The following is a 24591-nucleotide window of genomic DNA, read 5'->3' on the forward strand; positions in this document are numbered from 1 at the left end:
GCAGACCTACCTCTGGCAAGTCACACACACAGCTCTGGAAATTGACATTATGTAGTCACAAGTTTAAACGGAAACTCACCTCTACACATTTACCAGGGCTATACAAACTGATTTGAGCAAATCAACCTAGTTATAGGGGGTTGGTGGGAAGGCCACTATTAACTGAACAGAAACGTACTATTACAATACAGAACAGTTTAAACATTTTTTTTCTAAACTGAATTTGGCCTAAGGTAGAGATCTAAAGGAAAGAAACCCTTCACTACCACTGAAACAAACAAACACTGAAGTACTTAGTAACTTATAGAACTAAAGTTTAAGATCAATATCATCCCAGAGCCAAGGGGGCTGAAATAGGATTAAGCTGACTTGGTTTCAATCAAGAAGATACTCTTCGTAGAAAGATGGACTCCAACTATTACTTGGATTTCAAAACTCTCTATTGAGAAAAAAACATTTTATCTAGGCTTTTCTTTGATCTGTTTAGGCATTTTCAGCTGCTTGATACTTCATGGAATTATAAAGCTATGTATAACACAAAAATCATTCCCGAACATACGTGCCTCCTTTTCTTTACAATGAAGGTTATTTTTGAGAACAAAGATCCCATTTTCAAACAAATGTGGTCATTAACTGTGGTGCGCCAGAAAACATACGGCATGTTTAGTTTCAGCAGAATCAATCCTAAAGAAAGTGACTAAGTTTCCATGAGGAATTAAGACATTTTCAGTTCACGAGGAATGGCAGAGAGGAGCCCGGCATGACCAGCGGAAGGTTCACAGACACCACAGAGCACTTGTGATTTCAACATGGGACCAGGAGTCCACATCTCGGAGAATGTCACATCCGCGAAGAGCTTCAAAGAGTCATAATCAGCCTGGTAAAGGCTCTTCGACCAATTTGCGCCATTCCTGTAGGCCACTGAAAAAGCAGCCACCACTCCATCTCCCTTCTTTCTTCTCCAGGTTATGGAGCTTGGTGGAGACACAAAATTTCAGAAACTCAAACCACCTCCCCCGAAAAGACGACTATTTTACGTTGTATTTTATAGAACCAACTCCTGGGCTCTCTACTCTTCGTTTTTTTCCTACTTCTTTTCCCTTCTTTTCATGACAGCAGATCCACAAAAAGTGAAAACCACAAAAAACATCACCTTGGGAGACAGACAAGACTAAGACAGATCTGACCACACGACAAGTGTCTCGGCCTTGACCTACACAGGAGCAGTTAAGACTCTGGAGTGAGAGATGCGCTGCCGCTGCCGCTGCCACTGCACAATACTGTGTTTAGACGGTTGAACAAGTGCAAAAAGAACGTTGCTGAGTCCTGTTCGTGTCACTTGGCCGTGCAGCTCATGGTGTCGGAGGTGGTTTCGGAGATGGGCAGGAGCTCTCGCTGTCGAAGCTGGCAGCTCGGCCCTGCCACTGCGGAGGGGAGAAAAAGCCGGTTATTGATTGCCAAGGGAATTTACATCTCCACTTCCAAAATTTATCTGGCCCGTGCACTGAATTCACCTTTCCCAGCTTTCGTAAGCTTTCTTGAATTTTGCTCTCAGCCATGCAAAAACATAAGGAAAACAGCATTATAGCTTCTAGTTTGGAATACCTGAGTTTTAAAACAGACATACTGCAGAGATAATTAAAGCTTTCTTCACTGTGTGGATTCTGCGTGTGTGTGTGTGTGTGTGTGTGTGTGTGTGTGTGTGTATTTTAATGAGGTGCTATGACTGGACCATTTCCGAGTGGCTTCAGCCATTTTTCACACTGAAAATCAGATTATGTTAGCAGTGAAAGAGGCAGTCTGCAGAGTATGCCCTTACTGCCAAGAACCCACGATCATGAATTATTAGCAGTTTGTCTGGGAGCTGTTAGTACAGCTAAAACCTGATATTGCTTTAGCTTTGGGCTCTTTTCTTCAGTCTTAATGCTTCCCATGGGCATTCACAACCAACTTGTGAGGAGGTAGGAGGTGCAAGGAGATAGCCACCCCTTCCCCTTTGGGGCATCTCCACCTTTGTTTTCCTCAGCGCTCTCCTCTCACAGGTTGCCTTCCTCTCAACCTGACTCTAACCCTCTGTGAAAGTGGGTGATGTCATGAGGCATAATGGAGTGAGGAGAGGGCTGAGGATGGATGGACCCATGCTCGAGCCATTCCACCCTTCTTTAAGTTGAACAGCCAGTCATAGCTAGGGCAATGTTTTCTGGGCAAAGATCTGACCCTGTGAATATTCTCGACCTGTCTGGAGCTGTATGACTTCAAAGTGAGTCAGTGTCCATTGCTCACTCCCTCCTTTTTGTGAGCTGAGGAGACCCAATACTCTCCTAGGTGCCCGCAGGACAAGGCTCCAGAGAGACTTTACACAGGGGTCAAGACGGTCTTTCTGAACCTGAAGTGCAGCCCCTCTGCTTTTCATGAGCTGCAGGGGACTGATAGGGCTGTGGAATGATGGGGCTGAGTAGGAGTTGCACTATGCATTTGTGCACGTATGGGGGTGGGATGGGGAAGCACACAGTTCCCCCCTCAACAGCCATTTCTAGACAGAGCTGAGCCACCTAAGGAACAGACCATTTGCCATCCAGCATCTCCTATGGAATAGACGGGAAACCCATGTCACTGAGGAGATACCCAGACCTACCGAACACCTTCAGGCTGCTAGTCCTAAGGAAAGCATCTGTTATCCTTCCCCAGGCTCAGTTCTTCATGGCCGCTTAGTACTCTCTGTAAGGCCAACTTGCACATCTTGACAACTAACCAAAGGCTGGACAATCAGGTATTGATGCCCTATTATGGGACCTAGACCTGAGCAACCTTAGTGTGCCAGAGCTGGAGGCAGGCCTGGGAGAACATCCAGTCTAACTCTCTCGTTCTTGCAGATAAGAAAACAAAGACACAGAGAAGTCAAGACACAGCTAGCTAGGGGCAGAGCCAGGATCCAAAACCAGGTCTCCTGACTCCCGACTCAGTGCTATCTACTCCGTCCTGCTGCCATCTTAGCATCTGGCAACACTAGGGGAAGAAGGAGACACAAATGTAATAAGCAGCCTAACCTCTTTGGGTCCATACCAGGTACTTACTCCTAACTCCGGGTGGCAGTCTCTCTGCTTGCAGCATCCACGTGAATGAAATCACAACCGAGGGTTTCCCTGGTGAAATATTTTAGATAAATAAATGCCTGGTTGTCAAGCCCATTGTGCCTTCTGACTCAAGTGTTTCTTAACCAGGAGGTGACATAAGATGATTACTAATGCTTTCATTTAACAGACCTTTATTTTAGAAGTTCTACTTTTTCTGTTACAACCTTTAATGTTGGCAAAAGGTACATTGTAATTACTGGCTTCTCTCCTGGGTAAGTATGCCACTTAATCTGATTGATGGGCCAGTCTAGAGGAGAAAAAACAAAATGGCTAAACAGAGTATGGCTTTTTCTTTATATAATTGCCCAAAGAGAAGTCACACAGAGCATAATTGTTTATCCAGGACAAATGAAAAAAGCACACTGACTCCTCTGCTAGCTCCTGATTTTTCCTATGAAGATAAACAAAGGGAGAAGACAGGGTTCATGGACAATGGGAAGGTGAATGATTCCAGGAAGCTTATCCTAGTGGCTCTGAAATAGCAGAGACCTGGTCCCCGGCACACAGGAAGATGATTGTTCCAAGGTGGCTGTGTTCCAGTAAGATCTTTTATTGTACTGAAATGGGTCACATTCCAACAGAGATCTAAAATCTCTGGCAGATGATCTGAACTTGACCCTTCAAAATAAAACACCTTGGAGAAGGTCGCTGATAAACCTGGGCTCTGTGTGTGGCGACAGCAATGACACGCAGCACTGGGCAGGAGTGCTGAGAGGGAAGGGGCCACAGCCGCTGCCAGGGAAGGATGCTCGCTATGGCTTAATCAATTTTCATTCATGAAAAAATCCCAGCAGGGAAAAAGACCTTTTCAGTTAATTTGTTCCCCTCAACCTTATTTTAAAACCCCAAACAAGTGAGCAAGTATGGTGCCCTCTGTTCTCATTAATAAAAAAGAAATGATCGCAGCACTTAAAACTCCTCTAAGAAAGGTGCAATATAAATGCAGAGTACTTTACGGATATGATGCCATTTATCTTCTGGGGAGCTGGAGAATGAGATTTCTTTACATATTATATACATGGGAGAAACAAGTTCCAGGAGCAAGCCCTTGCTCAATGTCCAGAACAGGACCAAAAAGAAGGCAGGATGTGAGCTCCGAGGATGATTGAGATGACCAGTGTCCAAGTCCAGTGCATCACGCGACCACAACGAGGGCTTACTTAATATTAGCCTCGTGGGGTTTCAGATGCATTTTTATAAAGGTCCTTAAACTGTGGGTGCTAAAAGTGTAGGTACAAATTCTTACAAATTTGTACTGATGAAATCCTAAGTGGCCAAGATGAATGTCATTTTCAGCTTCTTCATACAGAGAAATGATCAGCTGAACAGAAAACGGTAGGGCAGTGAGTGGGGGAGGGGGCACGTCCGGGAGCTTGGTACACGAGGTCAAGAAAAAAGTAAACCCAAAGGATAGGAATCAATTTATTCTCTTTTCGTTTTCCATATACTGTTACTTTCCCTTTACTATCTCATCAAATATTCATTTTCAAGGGCTTGATTCTACTTTTTCTTTCTTTTGTAGTCTAGAATAGTGAGTTGGAGTTCTCAAAGAAACAAGACTCAGAATCAATTATTTGGCTTAATTAGGTTGTATTCATCACGGAGAGTAATGCTGGGGCTGAGTCCCAGCACCTCCGTGCTACATGGCACCCTGCCCCAAATTCCAGCCGAGGCTGGTCAGTCACTCCCAGTTTGCATGGACAGGCCCAGCCCAGTAACTGAGATGGGTTATTGCAGCTCTAAGATTAAAAAGCTGGTGCAAGACGCAGGCTCATTGGCCCAGTCGTCTATCATTTAGGGTCAGAGTTTCGTAGAAAAGTAGACCTGGAAGGAGCCCACTCCCTCATTTTACCAACCAGGAAACTGAAGACCAGAGTGGGGCAGTGAGTTGCCTGAGGCTGCACAGCCCATCAGAAGTCTCTTAGCTCCCATTCCATGCCCCTGCCCCTAAACCATCCTGAACATTTTCGTATACTTATTCTATGCTTGGATATCTCCAAAGGATTTGAAAAAGGAGAGGGGGCAGGGCAACCTCCCTGGGATGAATCAATCCTGCATTTGTGAGGTGCCAAATGTTGTCTCCAGCTTGGCTAGAGTTCTGCTCAGTAGCTGCCTCCTGTGTAGGTGGAGAGTGGTCATGGGTACCTCATCGACACCCTGCAGAGAAGGCCTTCTGGAAAAGAAGGGGCAGAGGGTCCCCTGGAGAGAGGAGCAGAGAGTTGAGGGACTGGCCTCACTCATAAGAGCTCCACAGCTGTGGTCAAATCAAGGCCACCACGAGAGAAACGTGAGGCCTCAGATGGGCAGGAACCATGTCTTTGCCTAACTCCTCCATGCTGGCCTCAAAGGCCGCAGGGCAGGGGTTTTGCAAAGTACACGCCTACCTGGGGAGGTAAATCCACTAGCCTGGCTCCCCAGAGGCCTCTATCTCCCACAAGATTCCACATGTCCAATCCCCTCAGCTCTCAGTCTCTCTTGAGACCCCTCACACTGCTGGAAACAGGTGGAAACAGGCTTGCCCACCCTGAGAAGGGGAGGAACCAGTAGGTCCTCCAGGTTTGCTGCCCACATGTTTTCTGTGTCACACAGTGTGGAGAGGCAATTACTCTGTTTAAGGTGACTCTGCTTTTAAGCCGAGGGGCCATGTGGTATAAGGGTTAAAGCTATATTTTTTATTAGTAGATTTCCCGATTTTATCCAGTTCTCTAAACTTACTGGGCTTGAAGCCTGTTAAGATGAGCGAATGATCACCCGGCTTTCTAGGACACAGATTGGGGTATGAGATACTCAAAATGAAGTTTAAAGCTTGCCTGGTCACCCCCACTCCCCAACCCATTTGAGAATAAGCAGGCCTGGGGTGATAAATCACAGGATCTTAAATTGGTAGGCCCCGTGGAGGTGGGGCAGACTGTAAATATCATTGGAAGGGACATTTTCCTTGCAGTTGAGAGAGAAATGACTGGCTCAAGATTATACAGCAGTTGGGAGGGGCCAAGATTGGAGCCCAAGTCTCGGGACTCCCAGGCAGTGCTCTGTCCATCACATCTCGGTTAGGACTCGGCCAGAAAGTGTGACACCTGAAGCTGTACTCTCTTCTCCAACAAGGAGGAGAAACCATGCTCCTGAGAGCAGGATCTGGTCTCTGGCGATACCCAACTGCTCAGAGAAAACTGCCATGGGACGGCCTGGTTAGAGCCTCAGGGAACTTACTGCTTTGACAGGAGTAGAATTTCTTGCTAAGTTCTGATCTCACCCCCATGGGGCTTTCTCCTAAAGGACTGGGTTGGCCCAGGGCCCCTATGAAAGCATTCTGGGTGGGCCTGGTACGGTGGAGCTGCTGGGAAGGCTTCCTCCAAGTTTTTATTTTCTATTTAGAACTCAGTGTCGCTTTCGATATGCTCAACATCAGAGACTTTTTGTCAGGCAGCTTCCCACCATCTTCCTCCATTTCCTTCCTGCCTGTTACACAGTGGGGGAGAAGCACGTGGCCCCCACACCCCCCCGGGAAGGACTCATGAAGGCGAGGTCTTGCAGCAGCCGACTGCCATTCTCCAGCCCGAGCTGCCATGCAGCAAACATGCCAAGGGCCAAGCGCAACCTCACCCACCTCTTTGAAGGATTTCTTTACCTCCACCAAGGAGTGCCAGTGTGCGATGGGCTTCCGCGGGTATGCCAGCATCTCGTTCCAGTGGTCCCTGCCCAGGCCCTCGGCGCTGATCCCCACACGACAGACACCAATGATCTCATTGTGGCCCACTCTGAGGGAGAAACAAAGGGCCCAGCGTTGGAGACCAGACATGCTCTCAGAAAGAGAGGCCCCAAGGTCTGGGACTCTGCCCAGCAGGTCTAACTCAGAACGCTGAGCTCTGAAAATACATGCTTGGCAGGACCAGAAGGTGCCAGAGGCAGTGACACTTTGCACAGCCTCCTTGGGTGGACATTGGACACAGACAGATAAGCAAAAGGTTGTAAACTTGTTTGGAATCTCAGGAAATGGTGGGCAGATGGTCTGACTTTGGGGAGTGGGAGAGTTTAAGTCTCTTCCGTTATCTGATTCAGCTAGCACAGCACACTCTCCCTCAAGACATCAGCATTTGGCAATAAATCAACTTGCTCTGAGTACCACTTCTTCATACCCCCAACAGCTGGGATGTGATTTATTCACTCAGCAAGAACATCAATCATCACTCAAATATGTTCACCGAGCACCTACTATGCCCGAGAACTTATGCTAAAAATCTTGGATTGAGGCTTTACTGCATGGTTTCTTTCTTCTTCAGCTACGCTGCCAACTGGAGAGAGGAGTCATTATAGCTAGACTAGTTGGGAAATATTTTTGAGCCAGCCTTGATGGAAGAGCAGGATATGGATAAGGAGAAGAGAAGAAATATATCCAAGGAAGGAAAAATCAAGTTGGATGGATATGCTGGGTCCATACTATGGGAGGCCTTGAGAGTCCAGGGGAAAACCCTGGACAATAGGAGCCATTGATGATTTCTGAGAAGGGCAGGTCCAGGAAGAAAGTGATCTTCTAGGAAGGTGTGCCTTTAGTATGTTGGTTGGATTGAGGTAGGGAGTGATGCAGGCAGGGGTCAGCTAGGCAGCTGCATAGCCATCCCCGAGCAGAAGTGGTAGCAGCAGCAGAAATGGAGAGGATAGAGAGGCATTTTAAAGGACAGATGATAGGATCAGTGCCAGATGGAGGAACAGGAATAGTCAGGGATGAAGTCAGGAAACTGATGCGTGGAGCTGCCCTGATGGAAATGGGGCAGCTGGGAAGCAAAGCTTAAGCTTCCCCTTGGGGAAATCCATGCTCTTCCTCAAACTCCATACTCATTTTGGGTGTAGCCAGATTTGAGGCCACCGGGTGCCTGAGCCATGAATGACAAGCTCAAGGTCAAGGAGCCGTGTGCTGCGTTGGAGTGGGGGTAGAGGCAGGGAATCATGTCCCTCTGGGACCTACGCTTACCGATCATAATCCATAACTGAGATGAGCAAGCTGACTTGATCCATGTTCTCTGGGGGAATGTCAAAGATGATGGCTTCATTGTAGACAGGATTGAGAGTGTTCTTCTTTATGGTTGTTTTCTTCTTCTTTAGTCTCCGCCCGTCGCAAAGCAGGGACACTTTGACATATGGGTCTGTGCCAATGGGGGTGGTGGGAAGGGAAGGGAGCATGTTAAACAGATGTCCTGAAACATCATTTGCAACAGAAGGATGGAAGCCCCAGGCCTACTGTTGCTCATCAGATGGTATCAGTGGGTTGTTAAAATAATTAAACTACCTTGTATTTATGTAGCACACCTGTCTCTCAGGACACTTCACGCTTAATAAACACAGAGTCTTAGCGACCTCAGGATTCTTGAGAGAGCGCTTAATGGACTCTCACTAATGGAGAAGCTGGCCCCAAACCCGACAGGACACTTGCCCGTGAGTATGCAGTTCACAGTCCTAAATCTCAGCTCATGGTGGCCGGCTGGCTCCAAAGGGTGGTGAGGCTGAACAAAGGCACTCTATTTCTTTTTTTTTTTTTTTTTGTGAGGAAGATCAGCCCTGAGCTAACATCCTTGCTAATCCTCCTCTTTTTGCTGAGGAAGACTGGCTCTGAGCTAACATCCATTGCCAATCCTCCAACTTTTTTTTTTTTTCCCTCAAAGCCCCCCAGTAGATAGTTGTATGTCATAGTTGCACATCCTTCTAGTTGCTGTATGTGGGACATGGCCTCAGCATGGCTAGAGAAGCGGTGCGTCGGTGCGCGCCCGGGATCCGAACCCAGGCCGCCAGTAGCGGAGCGCGCGCACTTAACCGCCAAGCCACGGGGCCGGCCCAAGGCACTCTATTTCTTTCACCTACTTGGAGTCCTTTTCTCTGGGGGGTTCTGACAGCATTATTAACCAAAGGATAAGGGAGATAAAAATAGAACTCAATGACGCCCAAGGAGTAGCAACTTGTCAGAGTAAATGAACAGCGACAATCACAATGCTGTTCGTGTCCTTCCCACCTGACAAAAGGATTATGGGTCCCATTGTCCCAACAAGCTCATTTCCACCTGGCATCAAGAAGGGGTGTAGTGACCCTGCTCTCTGCTTCCCAGGAAGCCATTTCCTGCCCACTTCTGGGCAGTGGAGGAAGAGGGGAGCTGTGGCTGGGGAAGTGAGTGAGGCAGCCTCCTGAGATTCAGGGCAGCCAGCTGATATTTCACTTCTCAGTGGGATCTTGGATTCTTTCCATCCCACGAGGAGATGTCTTTTTACTCAACATCCATGAGCCTCCCATCATTGTCTCTTCTTTAGTTTTCTGAATAGGTATTTCATGGTCATCTTTCCACCCTGAAATTTTCTACTCTTCCGAGTGAAGTGACACCTATTGTATCTCATAGCACAGCTGTCTCGGTCACCATCATAATTGTTATTTATGCTGCACAGCTCAAGAAACGAGAGGGCAACTCACAGGTAATAACAGCTTTTGAGACACTGATGTGCTGAGACACCTTCTTGCCTAGAAGCCAGGGCTCATGTGAATCTGTCAGGAGGTGTGGGCCAAGCCGCTGCACTCGGCTCCTTGATTCGCAGGCATGTGGTTCTATCTCCCGGGCACCAGAACACCCACCAGCCCCTCACGCTCCCTGGGCATCGTTCGGGTGGCAGATAAGGCACACAGCTATGGGGAAGCTAGAAAGTACTGTGACACCTGGTCAGAAACTCCAAGCCTTAAAGGCATTTCTGTAGACACCCAAATGAACCACTGACTAACCAATGTGACAGCGGTAGCTGTGCCTTAACCGTGGGGACACTTGGGTTTATGGAGGAACTGGGGAGAGCATGAGGTGCTTAATCAAACTGCTGTCTCGGACTACCCATTTGAAAGGGCCCTGTCTCAGGGGGATTTTCAATAAAAAGGAAGGAGAGGTTCTGAGAACCGCTATGAGACAGCTTTTTGGTTTCCACAGGCTCCATTCCCTGTGGATGTGCCCAGGACAGTGTTCAGGCCTGAGCAGACAGGTGAGAAAGCCAGCTCCAAGACCTGTCAGTAACACGGCAACTCCTAAACTCCTTAAGGGTGTACATTGCTTTGAAAAGTGTCTTCAGGCTTGAGGCTGCTCACGTGTTGCCTCATCCCCTGCCATACCTATTTCTACACACTCCCACAGCAGACCAAATTTCCATGTCACCAGGCTTGGAAAAATACGGCAGAGCCACTTGTCCCATGGGCCACTGGACAAATGCCTTGTTACTGACTGGGAGACTCTCAGCTCCCTTCCCCAACTCTATTCACTGCTACGAGACAAATCCAATTTGCAAAATTCAGTGGATGTGTTTCTCTTGAAGGAACCAACAATCTCACCAGCGTCCAAGAGGCTAAGCAGAGAGATGACTGTTCCCTAGGGCAAAAATTTGTGGCTTCTAGTGGAATGCTGGCTCCAGACGACCTTTGAGGTCCTTTCTTCTCTAACAGCCTATGATATTCTATGCAGCTGGAGGAGGCGGCACAAAGACCAGCAGCATACTTCAGCCTCAGTGTCACAAGAGCCATCATAATTTAGCGTTTGGTGTGTGCCAGACACTGAGCTGAGAGATTTACATACATCATGTCATTTAAACTTCACATCAACCATATAAAATATTTATTGTCATCCTCCCCATTTTATACATAGGGAAATTGAGGTTAGAGAGATTAAGAAACTTGCCTAAGATTTGAAGATGGGGTCTGGCTCCAAAGTTTACATTTTTAACCACTAGACTCAAAGCAGTACAGACCAGATATGCCAGAGATGGGTGAGTTCCTCACTCATCACCCTTTGTGGCATACTGATCCTTATTATTATTTTGTACCATTTTTGTTGTCATTGTTCTAGTAGATAGGCTCAGAGAATTGATTCACGACTAGTTTAGATCAAGGAGAATAGGAAGATCCTTGGTTTTAGAGGTCAATGTCATATAAATCAAGAACAGGCAATTAATAAGCTCCATTCACTCTCCAGTTTAGTTCAACATCAAAGCAGTCTGGGTGGAAGGCAACCTCAAACTCATCCTCAGAAACAGAAGATCTAGTTTGACAGGCCCCTGGCATGCATGCCCCCACTGCATCACCCCCTGACAAGGTTCCTCATGCTGTAAATTCATCCATTCATCATTCAATACATATTTATTCAGTGCTTATTGTGTTCCACGCACTGTTCCAGACACTCACTCACATCAGTGAACAAAAGAGACAGAAATCCCTGACAGAAAGAAGACCCCTGAATTTTCAGAATCAAGCTGAGATTTAACACCAGATTCCAAACCCAGGTAGAACAGACGGGCAATTGTGAGAGGGAGGTTAGGACTTAGCAAGAGAAATATCTCTCACCCCCAACCCTCTGATGTGGAACGGACTTTATGATTACCTCAGTGGCTTTGCCATACGGTCTCTCTAGCACATCAATTTAATTACACCATAGAAGATAGTGTGGGGGCTTGGGCAGCAAAATCCTATTTCCCTCAGCAGCCTTAAGAGTCCTCAGTGAATTTCCATCCCTGACACTCACTTATTTTGATATTAAAATGAAATCTACGTTGGCTATATTTTGGGAGGAAGCTGACTTGATGCTGCCTAAGAGCTTTGCATGGATCAGAAGGGGTTCTTTAAGCTCTTCACCGTGTCCCCATGTGTGGTGGTAGCTGCCGTGGAAGGAGAGGCATTAGGGTGGGGGCTCTCTGGGGGAGTTTTTGGCCTGGAAGGAGTGAGTGCAGAAGAGACAGTGGGAGCTGGGAGCAGAGGCTCCGAGGGATTCAAAACTGCAACAAATATACGTTACTTCAGCGCTTCCCGACCACCTTTTCCTGAAACCTCATTTTTCAAGGCCTAATACTGCATCTTCTAACTGCACCAGCTTGCACCTGGGCCCATATGTTTTCCGCTGGACCTTCACCTCTTTACGGCCACTGTGATTTTTTTTTGGTCTCATTGTCTTTATTTTTTTATTTTTATTTTTTTTAATTTTTTGTTTATTGCAGTAACATTGGTTTATAACATTGTAAAAATTTCAGGTGTACATCATTATACTTCTATTTCTGCATAGATTACATCATGTTCACCACCCAAACACTAATTACAACCCATCACCACACACGTGTACCGAATTATCCCTTTCACCCTCCTCCCTCCCCCCTTCCCCTCTGGTAACCACCAAGCCAATCTCTGTCTCTATGTGTTTGTTTATTGTTGTTATTATTCTACTACTTAATGAAGGAAATCATACAGTATTTGACCTTCTCCTTGTGATTATAGTAAGGAGTTTTCCAGGAAATGATTAATGAATAAAAGGAAAAATCTTCCATATATTCCTATCCAAGTTCAGAGGCACCTCTGGAGTGGTTTTACATCTGTAATCTGAATCATCAGAAAAGCCTCTTGGGCGGGTGTCTAGAGAAACAAACCAGGCCTTTTCCTCCATTTGCTACTCTGACTGTGGCCCAGACAGTCTGTGTGCTTGCTCTTTAGGAGGCTTCAACCCATTTCACGTCTTGGGCTAATGTGAGGTGATGTGGGGAAGGAGGTTCAAGCTAGTCCTCTGTTACATTGAAACTCAAATACCTTCTCCAACAATGATATGAAGAATTGTGGAAAAGGATCGAACTTCTGACACCATGTCCAGCCTGCAATCTCTGCAACTGCCCCCAAACCAGCACTTCCGTTTTGCTGGAATAGGACTTACTTCCCCTGCTGTACCTGCAGCTCTCCAGGTGCGGAGGCTGAGGCAGGGCCCCTGCGGGACAAACTCCAAGACAAACGCACTGTCCTTTTCAGGGGCTCTGCTCCTTCGCCTCAGTCTGCAGGGCTGCTGCAGGACCATGCGCATCTACAAACACTTACACGCTCCAATTCGACAGAATCCTTGGGAGTCCTGGGGCCTCACGTAAACTAGAAAGATTTTCCTTCATTTTTTTCTCCTATATATTTACCTCTTCATCTCTCCCTCCTCTAAGAGAAAGAATGATAGTAATGGCTGATATGTACTGAGTGCTCAAGATGTGTCTGGCACAATTCTAAGCATTTACATGAATTAACTCATTTATCTTTAAAGCAACCTGTGTAAGCTATTTTTTCAGATTAGGAAACCAAAGCAGTACACAGCAAGGAAGTAGCAGAACTGGAATTCGAATCCAGGCAGTTTGCCTCCAGAGCTGGTGCTTCTATTCCCAGAATACTGACAATTCCTTCCCCTTCTCTCTGAACATCTTTCCAGATCCTAATGTCTGGGCTGCTGGGAGGCCACGTGGCAGCCCACTTGGGTGAGAGAGGTACCTGAATAGCCTGTGATGTCCATCGCCTTGAGGTTCCGACATTTGATCACGGTGAGGGTGAGCCTGCCCGCTGTGGGCAGGTAGCAGAGGGAGAACATGATCTCTCCCAAATCCACGCTTTCCTGCAAAGAAGCAGACAAGAGGGCAGATGAGGGGCACACGGCTCCCCATGCTGCGAGGCCCAGGAGAAGGCTCTTTGAGGCAGAATGCCTTGTCTTTAAGACTGGAGGGTCTGGCCTCCATGCTGGGACTAAGTGGGTATAAAAGGCAGTGGTGACAATATTGCCTCTGCAGCAGAATTTGTCCCCTTCAATGTTCCCTCTCAGCTCTGAGCAGTCTCTGGTCCTGGTCCTCACCCTCCTGCTATGGTCTGACCTGCCTCCATGCACCCCTTGGCTGTAGCCTCCGGACCACCAGCCCCTTTGGGGCCCAGCCCTGTTCTCCTCCAGCTCATCCTTCTCAGTCACTGGTCCCCCTGACTTCTGGCCCCACCTGGCCTGTGGTCATGAGTGTGTCCTGTACAAGACACACTCTGGCCATCACGTGTCCCCTCTCCCAGCAGATCTGCTTCCAGCCCTCAGCTCAGTCATTCTTCATCAGTCTCTCTGCCTTGGCAGCTTCCTTGCCTCTCCCGAAACACACCTAGCACTCCAACTTCCAGGCCTCAGCAGGGAGGCACAAGGAACCGTGACCCTGCTCAGGACATTCTTCAAAATTGACTGCAGCACAGAGCACACACTCTGCTGCCTCTCCTGCCCCTAGAAGCATCATGGCCAGGGATCCTAATCCTAGGAGGTTCCTGAGCAACAGGGCATAGGAAAACGTCAAAGATGGTAAGCATGTCCATCTGTTGAATTAAATAGCACCTTGCCAGACTGCATCCTCCTCCCGCTCCCCACCTGAAGAAAGAGGGTGCTGTCACTGTGTAACCTCCCCCTCAGGCTCTGAGGCTGGCTTAGGGCTCCAAGACATGGAGATGTTTCTCCTCTTAGGGCTCCCAGGCCCAGAGTGGAGGAGGAGGAGGTCAGGGGCTGGGGTGGCTCTGATTTCAGATGGGGCCATTCATTCATTTGTTGTCAGTCAGTCAACAAATATTAAATGAGCACTTGCCCTGTGCTAGGAGTTCCTCTGGGTGCTGGAGATACGGAAAAGAACAAATAGACAAAAATCTCGCCTTCGTGGAGCTTACATTTTACTAGGGCAAAGGACAAGAAAAGAAGTAAATAATTTAGTAAAAAGTACCAAGCAGCAAAAAATAAGGCAGGGGAAGGGGATATGAAATACTCGTGGGGGAGGCATAGTGGTTGAAATTGTAGACAGGCTGGCCAGGGAAGGCCCCCCTGAGGAGCTGACTTCTGAGGAAGAGAGCAGTCAAGGGTGACACCAAGGTTTTTGTCCCTTTTCCTCACAAAGAACCAATCTTGACTGGGGACTCCTAGGGACCCCTGATACTTTGCCCCACCTGGAGAAAAATCCAAGACCTCCCTACCCTCCCAGAGCATGTGGTCCCAATGCTCTCCTCTAGATGGCACTGATATCCGCCCTTTCTCTAACCCAAGATTGTCTTTTTTTACCCCCTACCCCAGACCCCAGTCAAACCCAAGGAGTGGCAGAAGGTGAATCCTCCCAGCTCCGCAGGAGAGGGCCTGGCTGTGGCCAGAGCTGGACACCCTGTAGAGGCAGCCACCCACTCCAGCACACAGAACCCTGGGGCTCCACAGAGCCAGTGAGCTGAGAGCAACACCTGTGAGCTCCTGTGCTCCTCGAAGCTCTTCCTCGAACAGCATTTCCACCTTTGAGGCTCACAGCAATTCTGTGAGGCAGGGATTATTGTCATTATTCTCTACATCTCACAGACGAAGAACTCAGTGTTTAAACTGTTTTAAAGCCCTGCCCAGGCTTACACAGCTGGCGGAAGACACATCTGGACTCCGACTCTTAGGAGAGCAGCACCCTTCCAGCTCACCTAGGGAGCATCCGAAGGTGACCTAGCTCCTCAAGACCTTGGACCACAGCTTCATCCATTTTTTCATCTGTTCATATTTACTGAGAACCTGCTAAAGGCACCACGCTTGTGGAGAGTACACAGTCCCCCCTTCAACATGCACACAGTCTAGTGGGGTGTAACCAGTTAAAAGAAGGTACCAGGATTCCCCCTCCCTCAGGTGCGTCTCCTGTCTCCCCAGTCCCCTAGTCCAGGGAGGGAGACACAGGAAACAGCCCTGCGACATGGTGTTGTGGGAGTGTGACTGTCCCCTCATGCGACAGGGATCAGGTCAGCAGTACTCATGGCTGAATGCTCCATCTCTGACAGAGGCACTGAGGTACAAGGAGATCCCCCAGCTCCCTTTATTTCCCTCATAACCTTCCAAGGTTCGATCCTGCCCAAAGTTAGAGAATAGCAGACTCAATAACAGCAATAAGAACTAACACTATCACACACTTACCATGTGCCAAGTCCTTGGCTAAATTATCTCAGTGAGTCTTACCATGGCCCTGCGAGGTAGGTGCTCTTATTATCCCCATTGCAAACAGGAGAAAATGACTGTTTCATGAAGTTAAGTAACATGTCCAAGGTTGCATGACCAGTGAGTGTGCTGGTGCCAGACTTTCACAGATCAGTTCGTCCTTTGGTGCCAGACTTTCACAGGTCAGTTCGTCCTCTGGTGCCAGACTTTCACAGGTCAGTTCGTCCTCTGGTGCCAGACTTTCAGAGATCAGTGCGGCTGCTCAAACATCCTCAGGGGCTCCCCTAGTTCGGCCCATTTCTTAACTTGCATTCAGGATCCTCAACAACTGGGTCCTGTCTTATCTCCTCACCTGATTATTTCTCTCTGTTTCTCTATGCCAACCCTCTGCTCCACATGGCTGGTATATCTTTGGTCCCTTTTGCCAAAATGCCTCTTCTTCTTATCTTTGCTTGGACAATCCCATGCATCTTGGAGGGCCCAGGGCCACATCCCTCGCGGGGATCCTCACCAAGGGATCCTCACGCAGACAGTATCTCTCCCCTTAGTCCCCGCAGTGCTTTCTGCCCCTGAGCCACTCACAGGTGTTACCAAGGCCCCCTGCACTGCAGCTATGCCTCCCACTAGGGTCTGGTGACTGGAGGCCCCTTGGGAGCAGGGGCTTGTCTTACACCTACTTGTGCTTCGGAGGTGCCCAATAGTGCTAGAGGAGCTACACAAATACCCATAGAAATGGATGGTGACATTTTAGCCAGAAGAACCCTCAAAGGAGTGGTTCTCAATATCAGTGTTACAGTCAAGTCAGGACCCTGGGAAGGAACCTGGAAGCTCCTCGGGCCACTCTGAGAGGGAGTGAACAAAGGCTGCGGTCATGGTTTCCCCACCACCGCCACCCCACAGATGCCGAGTGGAGCCTTCAAAGGCTGTCTTGTCTGGGGGAGTCTGAGTTGATTTGTTTACGGACTTGGGAGACTTGCCTGGGCATGTGGGGGTACCTCAGGGTAAAGGGAATCAGCTGGGGCTCTATGAACTGCTCTCAAGGATGGCTCCCTCCAGGCGAGCCCTTACCCAGCAGGCCCCCCCTCCTTTTCTGCATGGGTGCCCTTTCTTGATAAGACTGTGGCAGCTTGGGGGCATGCAGCGTGCTGAGTCTGCAGCGTGGTATGGAACCCTCCACTCCCACCCTGGTCCTTGCACTCAACAGAGAACTCCACCCTCAATCACTGGGCCCAGATGGGCAAAGGGAGAGGGCCAAGATCCCACCATAACCTGGAGGCAGAGAGGAAATAGGAGCCAAGGGGCCCAAAGCCCGGTCCCAGGATCCTCTGCTGTGGGTGAGTGGGCCTCACTGGGCCTGACAGTAAGTTGGCTGCTCTTGGCTCAATGGATCATAGGGGATATTGTTCCTCAGCACACCCAGGCAGCAAGAACTGGGTGATTTGATATAGGAAAATAAATAGGTTACTTTTGAGTAAATAGAGAGATGGGGACTAAGCAAACAGAGAGTCAACATCTCCTGGTAGCCACCTTCCTCTCTGGGAAGCTGGACCCCAGCTCAGCCCCATGGGTGGCCTCACCAGGCCCTCTCTCTGCACCACCCCATTTCTCAGGAGGTTTCAGTCCCAGATCCTGTGTGCCCTGCCAGTCTTTACCTTCATTGGGATGTTTGAGACTTTGGCTTTAATAAAACCAGGGGTGACCAGGGGCTGCAGAACAGCCAGTATGTTATTGCTTTCATCTTCACCCACTGTCACGGGAGGCAGACTTAGGGCCCCTGACTGGTAATGAGCTTCCAGGTGCTGGAGAGGTCACTGCTGTCCAGAAAGCAGCAGAAATCAACTTCACCCTCTTGACTGCTAACCTGGGTGCTAAGAGAGCGGATTTGAGCCCAGTAGCAGCTGTAAAAGTCTTGGCTAGTGCTTGGAGGGGGTGGGCCGGCTGCCAGGGGAGGGGGAACCAGGATGTTGGCTCTTGGAGAATTCTGTCCTCAAGGGCAACCTGGCCATCCGACATCGCTGCCCATTATAGTAGCGCTCTCCCCTGGCTGCAGTGCCCTGGCATCTGGGCAATAAGATTCTTAAAGTCTCATCTACTGCACCACATTGCTCTTGCTGCTTCCCAGCAGTCCATTTGCAACAGCTCTTTAAAGCACTTCTCTCTTCTTGATGCACTCACATAGCCCCAGGCACAGAAAAAATTCCTATCTGTGGGCTGCCCAGGAAAGACCAGTAAACCACAAGTCAGGAGACTTGGTTAGTCCTTCTGCCACTAACTGGCCACAAGAACTCGGACACATCATTTCACGTCTCTGGGCTTCAGTCTGTGAAAGGAGGGAGTTGAACTAGATGTTTTAGCCTTTAGGTCCCTGCCAGCCATAAAAATCAAGGATCCAAACTGGAAAATCTATCATCAGCCATCACCAGTTGAGATGGCCCAAGGAGGCCTAACTGGCCTCAAGGAATCTACCAACTTTGTTTTGAATCCAAATGCTCTCATTCCTTCAGTCCCCGCTGCCTCCAAGTGTTTTGGGCTTCTCCAGGGCTGGCCTTCTTCCTCCTAATAGGCAATGAGTGGCGTCAATGCCTCAGCATCCGTCTTGGGAATCCAGGCTGAGCGAAGCAAGAACGATGCTTCCCCGTCTCTTAGAGAACACTTCTAGTCTCTTAATCATTAAGTGGCTTGTCTGAATCTCTCATCATCAGCAGAGAAGCATCCGCTACACTTTCAGGAAAGCCACAGGAGACCTAAAAGGATCTCTGAAGCACTGGGCAGGAAGTGCTGTTAAGTTACCCTGGGCCAGAGGGGCCTGGAAGAGAGATGGGGTAGAAGCCAATTTGGCTCCAACGGGTAAAGAAACATCCAGTGAGCAATCCCTATGTGTAGGTGTGGGGCTTGGGATTGGGGGTAGAGATGCGTCAGGCATGGAAGCCGGACTCCTCTGGGATCTGCCCCCACAGCACTGCAGGCCTCCCCTTCATAGCCCACCCACCACCATAACTTTCACGTTGATTGTGGGATTATATGATGAATGCCGTGTTCTCACTAGTTGCAGGCTCTTTGAGGGCAGGGATGGGGTCTGGTTACTTATCAGTATTCCTCTTAAGTCTAGTCCAGCGCCTGTTGCTCAGTAGATACCAGCTGATGAATGAATGGTTGAGAATATGAATTTGGGGTCAGGTGGCTCTGGGTCCAAGTTCCAGCTCTGACATTTATGAGTAGTGCGACTTACTTAACATTTCATAGTCTTGGTTTCCTAATCTGTAAAATGGAGCTAATAACAGTACCTACCTCTTTAGAGTTGTTGCAAAGATTAAAAGAAGTAATTTGTGCAAAGTGCTCAGCATAGCACCTGGCACAGAGTAAGCTCTCAGTTGGTATTATCACTACTACAATGACCACAGTTAGAAAGAGCTCACAGTCTCGGGGCAGGGGCAGTGGAGAGAAAGACATATAGGTAAGTACTACTGTTTTGTTTGACCGGTGCTACGAGAGAGGAGAGGAGGGAATAATAAACTCTGCCAGGGACTTCAGGATAGGCTTCCTAGAGGGGTGCTACGCGGTGGGATCTGGCAAGGTGAGTAAAGGAGCTTGCTAGCAGAGAAAAACAAGCAAGGACGTTCCAGGCAGAGGGATCCACAGGCGCATAAAGACACAGAGGGAGGAGGCATGAGAGGTTCCATGTGGGGCAGGGGGGCCAGAGCACCCAGACGAGGCTGGGAACAGGGCAGGGCCAGCCTTGTCTACCTCATGGCCCATACTGAGGAGTTTGCCATCCACCCTGCAGGCCATGGGAGACGGTCTCTACACTTGCTCTTCCTCCCCTACTTCCCGCTCAGTCCACAGTGTCACCTTCTACCCAGACACCCACAGCAGACCATTTTCATAAGAGTCATTCATTCGTTACCCACCTACCAACTGTTCAGGAATATGGGGGGACAGTAGTGATAAGACAGACCAAGTCCCAGCCCTCCAGGAGCTTGAATTCTAGGGGAGAGAGACAAAACTAAACTATGCAAGAGAATATCCAAGGGCAGTGAGTGAACCAGCGACAAGATAGAGGCTTAATGAAGGGGGACTTTAGACAGAGTTGTCAGGAAGGCCGGTCAGACCTGAAAGAGGGAGGAGATGGCCAGCCAAGAGGACAAAGAGCACTGGGCAGAGGGACAGCAAGGAGCACGAGGGTCTGGCACATGCACAGCAGTGAGAGGCGGCTGCTGCGCTGGAGCTCGGAGGGGAAAGGGGCGAGGGAAGGATGGGAGGCAGATCTCAGGAGGCAGGGCCAGATCTCAGAGGCCATGAAAGATGTTCCCTGTGAAAAGCAGAGCCATGGGAAGCAGTTTGGAGACCTCAGCAGGCTTGTAGAGAATGGACGGCAGGAGGAGTGGAAGTCGGAAGTATCCTAGATTCCTCACCCTCCTGCAGCCTCACACCTAGTCAGCTACCCAGCCATGCGGTTCTGCCGTGTAAGTGTCCCAACTCTGAGGACCTCTCATCCCCTCCCCTCGGCACTACCATAGTTCTGACCCGCACCCTCTCTCGCCTGGACCTCCAAGTTTCTAACTCCCTCCAACCTCTCCTCCTTGCTGGAACCAGGGGGTCACTCTCCTGCTCAAAATCCTTCCATGGCTTCCCATGCCACATCTGTTTTATAGTTGGAAAAACCTCTTCATCAAATGAAATATTATCCAGAAGCCCAAATATATACAACAGATGAAAAGTGACTCAGAGACAGGCACCCAGAGCTCCTGCCTCCAAGCCCTCAGCCTACCTCCTCGGAGCTTCCGGGAGTCAGTTTGAAATCACTGTCCACAGAACCCAATGGCACTCAGGAATCTTCAGGATGTGGGCCCTGCCTCTCTTGCCAGCCATCCTGTTCCACTGCCCTATACCAGGTATCATAATCACCATTAAGATTTATTGAGTGTTAACTATGTGCCATCCTGTCCTAAGTACTGATACATAGTAAGCCATATAATCTTCACAAAAGCCTTATGAGATGGGTACTATTATTATCCCCGTTTTCTATACAGGGACACTGAAGTACAGAGATGTTATGCAACTGGCCCAAGGACACACAGCTACTAAATGGCAGAGCTGGGATGTGAACCCAGGCAACCAGGCTCGAGACTCCACAGTTTTAGCCACTGTACCATCCTGCCTTTCTGTGACTCCACTCCAAACCTTCCAGGTTCTTCTACACCTCCATGCCTTCACCCTGTTCCTTCCACTGCCTGAAATAACCTCTGCCTACTTTTGACTGTCCTGGACAACACTCACCTTTCCAGGCCAGCTCTCCTGTCCCTTCCTCTTGGGTCACCTCCCTTCACTCCCCTGGTGTAACTGGGGGGTGTGCTCCCATTGACCAGTCTAAAGGCCTAGCAACCAGTGTCAGAAGTGCCCTGAAGCAAAGACAAGGCATATCTGAGACAAAATCTGCAGGATCTGGTGACCCGCCGGATGAGGGGGCTGCCGCGGAGGAGAGCAGAAACTGACATTCCGCCCGCCCCGGGCCCCCATGGCTGGCTCAGATCTCTACTGGGAGAGGGGGGCCAAGGGGTGGGCACTCCTTCCGGGGGTGCTGAGACGGCACTCCTGCTGTGAGCACCCGCCCGGCTGCCCGGGGTTGGTTCCCTGCTCCTCCTCAGGTCTGGGCTTCCAGGGCTCCAGGGAGAAGGCTGGGGGTGGCTGAGGTGGAAGGGCGGGATGCGTCTGTTGTGACACTCCGGGCTCCCTGCTGGGTGCTGGGGCAGGTTCTATTTGTTCTGACTTCCACGCCTGCTTTTTCTCTCAAGTGCTTTCAGCCCCAAGGGCTTTGCAGCATTATGAATAAATGATCCAACAGAATTGAGGCGCCTTAAACAAACTCCATACACGCCAACTGAAGCCTGTGGTATGGACACTGAGAGCTCCAGACCGGCCCGTGGAGAAGAGGGAGACCCTCCACGTCCCGTGGAGCCAGGAGGTACGAGAGGAAGTGGGTGAGATGCTCAAGGCTGGGGTTGGTCCCAGGGTATCTGTTGAGCGACTAAAGCACACCAGCGGGAGGCAAATGTTTCTGGATCTGAGCATCTTCAGGGGAACAGATGGTTTTATTTAGGAAACTTTTTCTCAGCGTCTCCTTCATGAACCTGCCCTCAAAAAGAGGTTTGGCGTTTCAAACGCACCATTACTTTTGGGCAAATATCCATGAGTCAGAATCACACTGGCAGGTGCAGATCTCTTGCTAATGACTTTTAAAAAGGTGGGCGGAGAGGGAGAGGGGCTACAAGGGGGTGGAAGGAGCTTGAGGAGAGTGGAGTTTGAGGAAGTTCTAGAAGAGATGGAGGCAATGCCTGGTCAAGCGGGAAAGTCTGCACCTTGGGTACTTGTCCATGAGAGGCCAGGGCCTTGGACCTCACCTCCACTCTGGTCCTTCCCCTCTCATCTTCATTGATGACAGACGGGAATAAGTGGCACATAATTGAAGTTAACGATGAGAATCTGTCTTCATTTCTTGCCTCAAGTTGTCCTGCTGTGCGGCTGTCTAACAGCTGTCCGCTTTCCCCAGGAGAAGGTGGGCATCTCGGTGGTGAGTGACCTGGTCGAGCAGGGCTGTGGCAGCGGGGCCTCTTAGCAGGAGGGAAGATACCCTGGTCCCTGGGGAGTGGTCTCCTGGGGCAGCTGAGGAATGTTTCTGCAAACAGGTACCCTGGGGGATGCCAAAGAGGCAGGGCTTTGGTCTCAGCCAAGCACACATGCCTGAACTGCCAGTCACAGGAGCTTTAGCTTCCCTGTTTCTTTGCTGACCTGAAGGGTTAGGTCTTCACCCACCTCCCGCTCCAGGCACTTCAGAATCCCCCGGTCTTGCTGTGGTGAGGCTGCTTGTGAAGAGCCTCTTTACAGCCTTTCATGGGTGAGCATCCACTTCCTTGGGTTCTCCTCCCACCTCTCCAGCTACTCTTCCCAGTCTCTGCTGGATCCTCCTCCCATCCCTGCCTCTAAACAGCAGAGTTCTACACACTCATTCTCTCCTTGCTCATCCATAAGTTAATGCCCATCTCCATGCTCATGACTCCAGAATTTATGGTCCCTCCTCAGACATCTTTTCTAGACTCCAGACTCATATATCCAACACGACATCTCAATGTGGACATCTCACAGAAATCTAAAACTTCTCAGATGCTCAAAGGTGAACTTTGATCTTCCCTTTACATTCTCCTCTTGTTTTCCCCAACTCGGGAAATGGCCCCTCCATCCACCCAGTTACTGATGCCTGCCTTCCTCTCTCCTTTGCATTTAGCTTATCACGAAGGCCTGTCAATTCTATCTCCAAATTCCACCTCGAGTCTGCCCACTTCTCTCCAACTCCAGTGCCACCCAGAGGGCAAAATCGTCTCTCATCTGCGCGCATGCAGCCACCTCCTAGCAGACCCCCCGCTTCTCTTTGTGCTCCTGCTGCATTTCCACACAGCAGCCAGTGAGTTCCTTCAAGATGGTGAGATGGATCACGCCACTCCTCTGTTTAGAACCCTCCAATGGCCTCGCCTTGCACTAGGATAAAAACCCAAACACTTCCCCAGACCTACAGGCTCTACGTGATTAGGGCCCAGCTCCTCACCCTCGCCCCTGCCACGGCCCTCCTTACCACACTTCAGACTCTCAGGCTTTCTTCAACTCCCTAAGTGTCCCAGGTTCTTCCTGCTCCCAGGACTTTGCACATTCTGCTCCCTCTGTTTGATCATTCTTTCCCCAACTGTTCCCACAGCAGGCGTCCACTCATCCTTCAGGCCACTTCCTCCAGAGCCACACCCCTGCTCTAGACTGTGTGTTCCCAAAGGACACAGACTGGGTCTGTTTTCCGTGGGCCAGGACTAGGGTGAAGCAAACCAGGTGCCCAGGGTACAAAAAGGAAGGAGGCCCTCATTCTCAGGCTCATGCCTGCCTCCAAGGGGAAGAGCCTCCTTAAATCTTGCCCCTAGGTGCCTTGCATTCATTACCCTAGTCCCAGCCCTATATTTTACTCACTGCTGTGTCCCCAGGCCTGAGCACAGTGCATGGTATATGACACATGCTCAACAAATATTTGTTGAATTAATGAGCAACTCAGCTTTGTGGGGCTCACCTGATTAAGAAGGTGGTGAAAAGGATTGGTGACAGGAGTGGGCCCTTGCTTAACCTCAGCCCCTGGTCTCTCCAGGGGTGTCCCTGTGGGTAACGAGATGGCTTCAGGGTGGAGCTTCAGAAGGTGTTCCTCAGGGTGTGGTCTGAAGATCTCCGGCACTGGACTCACTTGGGAAGGTGGGGACTTGATTCCTGAGCTGCACCCAAGATCTACTGAGTCAGAATATCTGAAGGATGTGTAAATGATAGACGAGCTTCCCAGGTGATTCTTATGTATCCTCGGTTTGTAACATAAGGAAAAGAGGAGATTCTGAGGCTGCCCTGGATCAGACTCTACTCGAATCTCTGTGACATGGAACATGTCCTCATGAAACATGACCAAAGTAAGTCACTATCAGTGCTGCCAAGCCAAAGTTATGATCATAAAAGGGTCTCTTCTCCTTTGTTAGGTGCAAATGAGGGTTCTGAGGGATCAGAGCCACGCAGGGTCCTCACAGAGAGGCTTGCTCACTACCACCCCTCACCTTTTCCCTACACACCACAGATACACTGCAGAGCTAAATTTTAGGAAGAAGGTGCCTCACCCAAATCTAGAGGGTTTAA

At 49.4% G+C, this 24591-nt stretch overlaps 1 protein-coding gene across 4 annotated transcripts in view; it reads right to left on the reverse strand.

Moving 5' to 3' along the window:
* Positions 1 to 748: 748 nt before the first annotated feature.
* Positions 749 to 24591, reverse strand: part of SYT6 (synaptotagmin 6) — a 58469-nt gene continuing 34626 nt past the window's right edge. Inside the window, exons 4-7 of one of the 4 annotated variants that reach the window (XM_058537217.1) lie at positions 13422 to 13542; positions 8104 to 8275; positions 6742 to 6892; positions 749 to 1424 (exon numbers count right to left, since the gene is read on the reverse strand). In XM_058537217.1, coding sequence (XP_058393200.1) covers positions 1353 to 1424; positions 6742 to 6892; positions 8104 to 8275; positions 13422 to 13542 — 516 coding nt within the window. In that variant the 3' untranslated portion in view covers positions 749 to 1352. Of the gene's footprint in view, positions 1425 to 3086; positions 3144 to 6741; positions 6893 to 8103; positions 8276 to 13421; positions 13543 to 24591 lie in introns of those variants that run through there. The other 3 variants (XM_058537223.1, XM_058537218.1, XM_058537220.1) reach the window with 3 other exon arrangements.

Source organism: Diceros bicornis, chromosome 4 (assembly GCF_020826845.1).
Source record: "Diceros bicornis minor isolate mBicDic1 chromosome 4, mDicBic1.mat.cur, whole genome shotgun sequence".
Lineage (NCBI taxonomy): Eukaryota > Metazoa > Chordata > Mammalia > Perissodactyla > Rhinocerotidae > Diceros > Diceros bicornis.